The sequence below is a fragment of the Diaphorina citri genome, unplaced genomic scaffold, assembly GCF_000475195.1.
Source record: "Diaphorina citri unplaced genomic scaffold, Diaci psyllid genome assembly version 1.1 scaffold34636, whole genome shotgun sequence".
In the NCBI taxonomy this organism is placed as follows: Eukaryota; Metazoa; Arthropoda; class Insecta; order Hemiptera; family Psyllidae; genus Diaphorina; species Diaphorina citri.
The window spans coordinates 1-619 of NW_007411968.1; the positions used below are offsets into that span (position 1 = coordinate 1).

At 41.0% G+C, this 619-nt stretch overlaps 1 protein-coding gene across 1 annotated transcript; it reads left to right on the forward strand.

Annotated features, from left to right (window-relative positions):
• The first annotated feature begins 13 nt into the window (after positions 1-13).
• On the forward strand, positions 14-610 carry LOC113473477 (interleukin-1 receptor-associated kinase 4-like). Its single transcript, XM_026833086.1, has 2 exons — positions 14-270; positions 342-610. The coding sequence occupies exons 1-2, from the start codon at positions 133-135 to the stop codon at positions 576-578; spliced, it is 375 nt and encodes a 124-aa protein (XP_026688887.1). The 5' UTR covers positions 14-132; the 3' UTR covers positions 579-610.
• The last annotated feature ends 9 nt before the right edge of the window (positions 611-619 follow it).

A 619-nucleotide genomic window follows, 5' to 3' on the forward strand; every position in this document is an offset into this window, starting at 1 on the left:
CTGGGTGTGGCAGAAGCCTTGCATTACCTGCATAGTCTCAGTAAACCCATCATACATCGAGACGTCAAATCAGCCAATGTTCTTCTAGACGAAAACTTTGTTCCCAAACTGGGCGATTTCGGCATCGTTAAAATGAGCGAAACTTCAAATATGAAAACAATGTATACTGAAAACCTCACTGGCACTCGTCCCTACATGCCACCTGAAGCGATGCATTGTCAGATATCTACCAAGACGGACGTGTTTAGCTATGGTGTTATTCTACTAGAACTGTTGACAGAATGCATTGTCAGATATCTACCAAGATGGACGTGTTTAGCTATGGCGTTATTCTACTAGAACTGTTGACAGGAATGAAGCCCATTGATGACAATAATACTATCCTGTATTACTATCTCGTAGTAGAACAAGAAGTTCCAGTGAGAGAGGTCCTGGATAAGGAAGCTGGAGAATGGAATGAAACTCATGTTGAAACATTGATCGGTATTGTCTTTGAGAAATGTTGCGTCTTTGAAAAAGATAAGCGAGCTTCCATGCGGGATATTGTGGACCTCCTGAGTAAAAGTGTTAATAACTAACAAGGGAACTTGGGTTTTCCCTATGGTTTGTTGTAAAGAAT

What these genes read in the sequence shown, in the direction of transcription:
- LOC113473477 (XM_026833086.1), top strand. Translation starts at nt 133, where the DNA reads ATGAGCGAAACTTCAAATATGAAAACAATGTATACTGAAAACCTCACT. An exon ending in ATGGTGTTATTCTACTAGAA is followed by an intron (nt 271 to 341) that starts CTGTTGACAGAA and finishes ATTCTACTAGAA; the next exon opens with CTGTTGACAGGAATGAAGCC.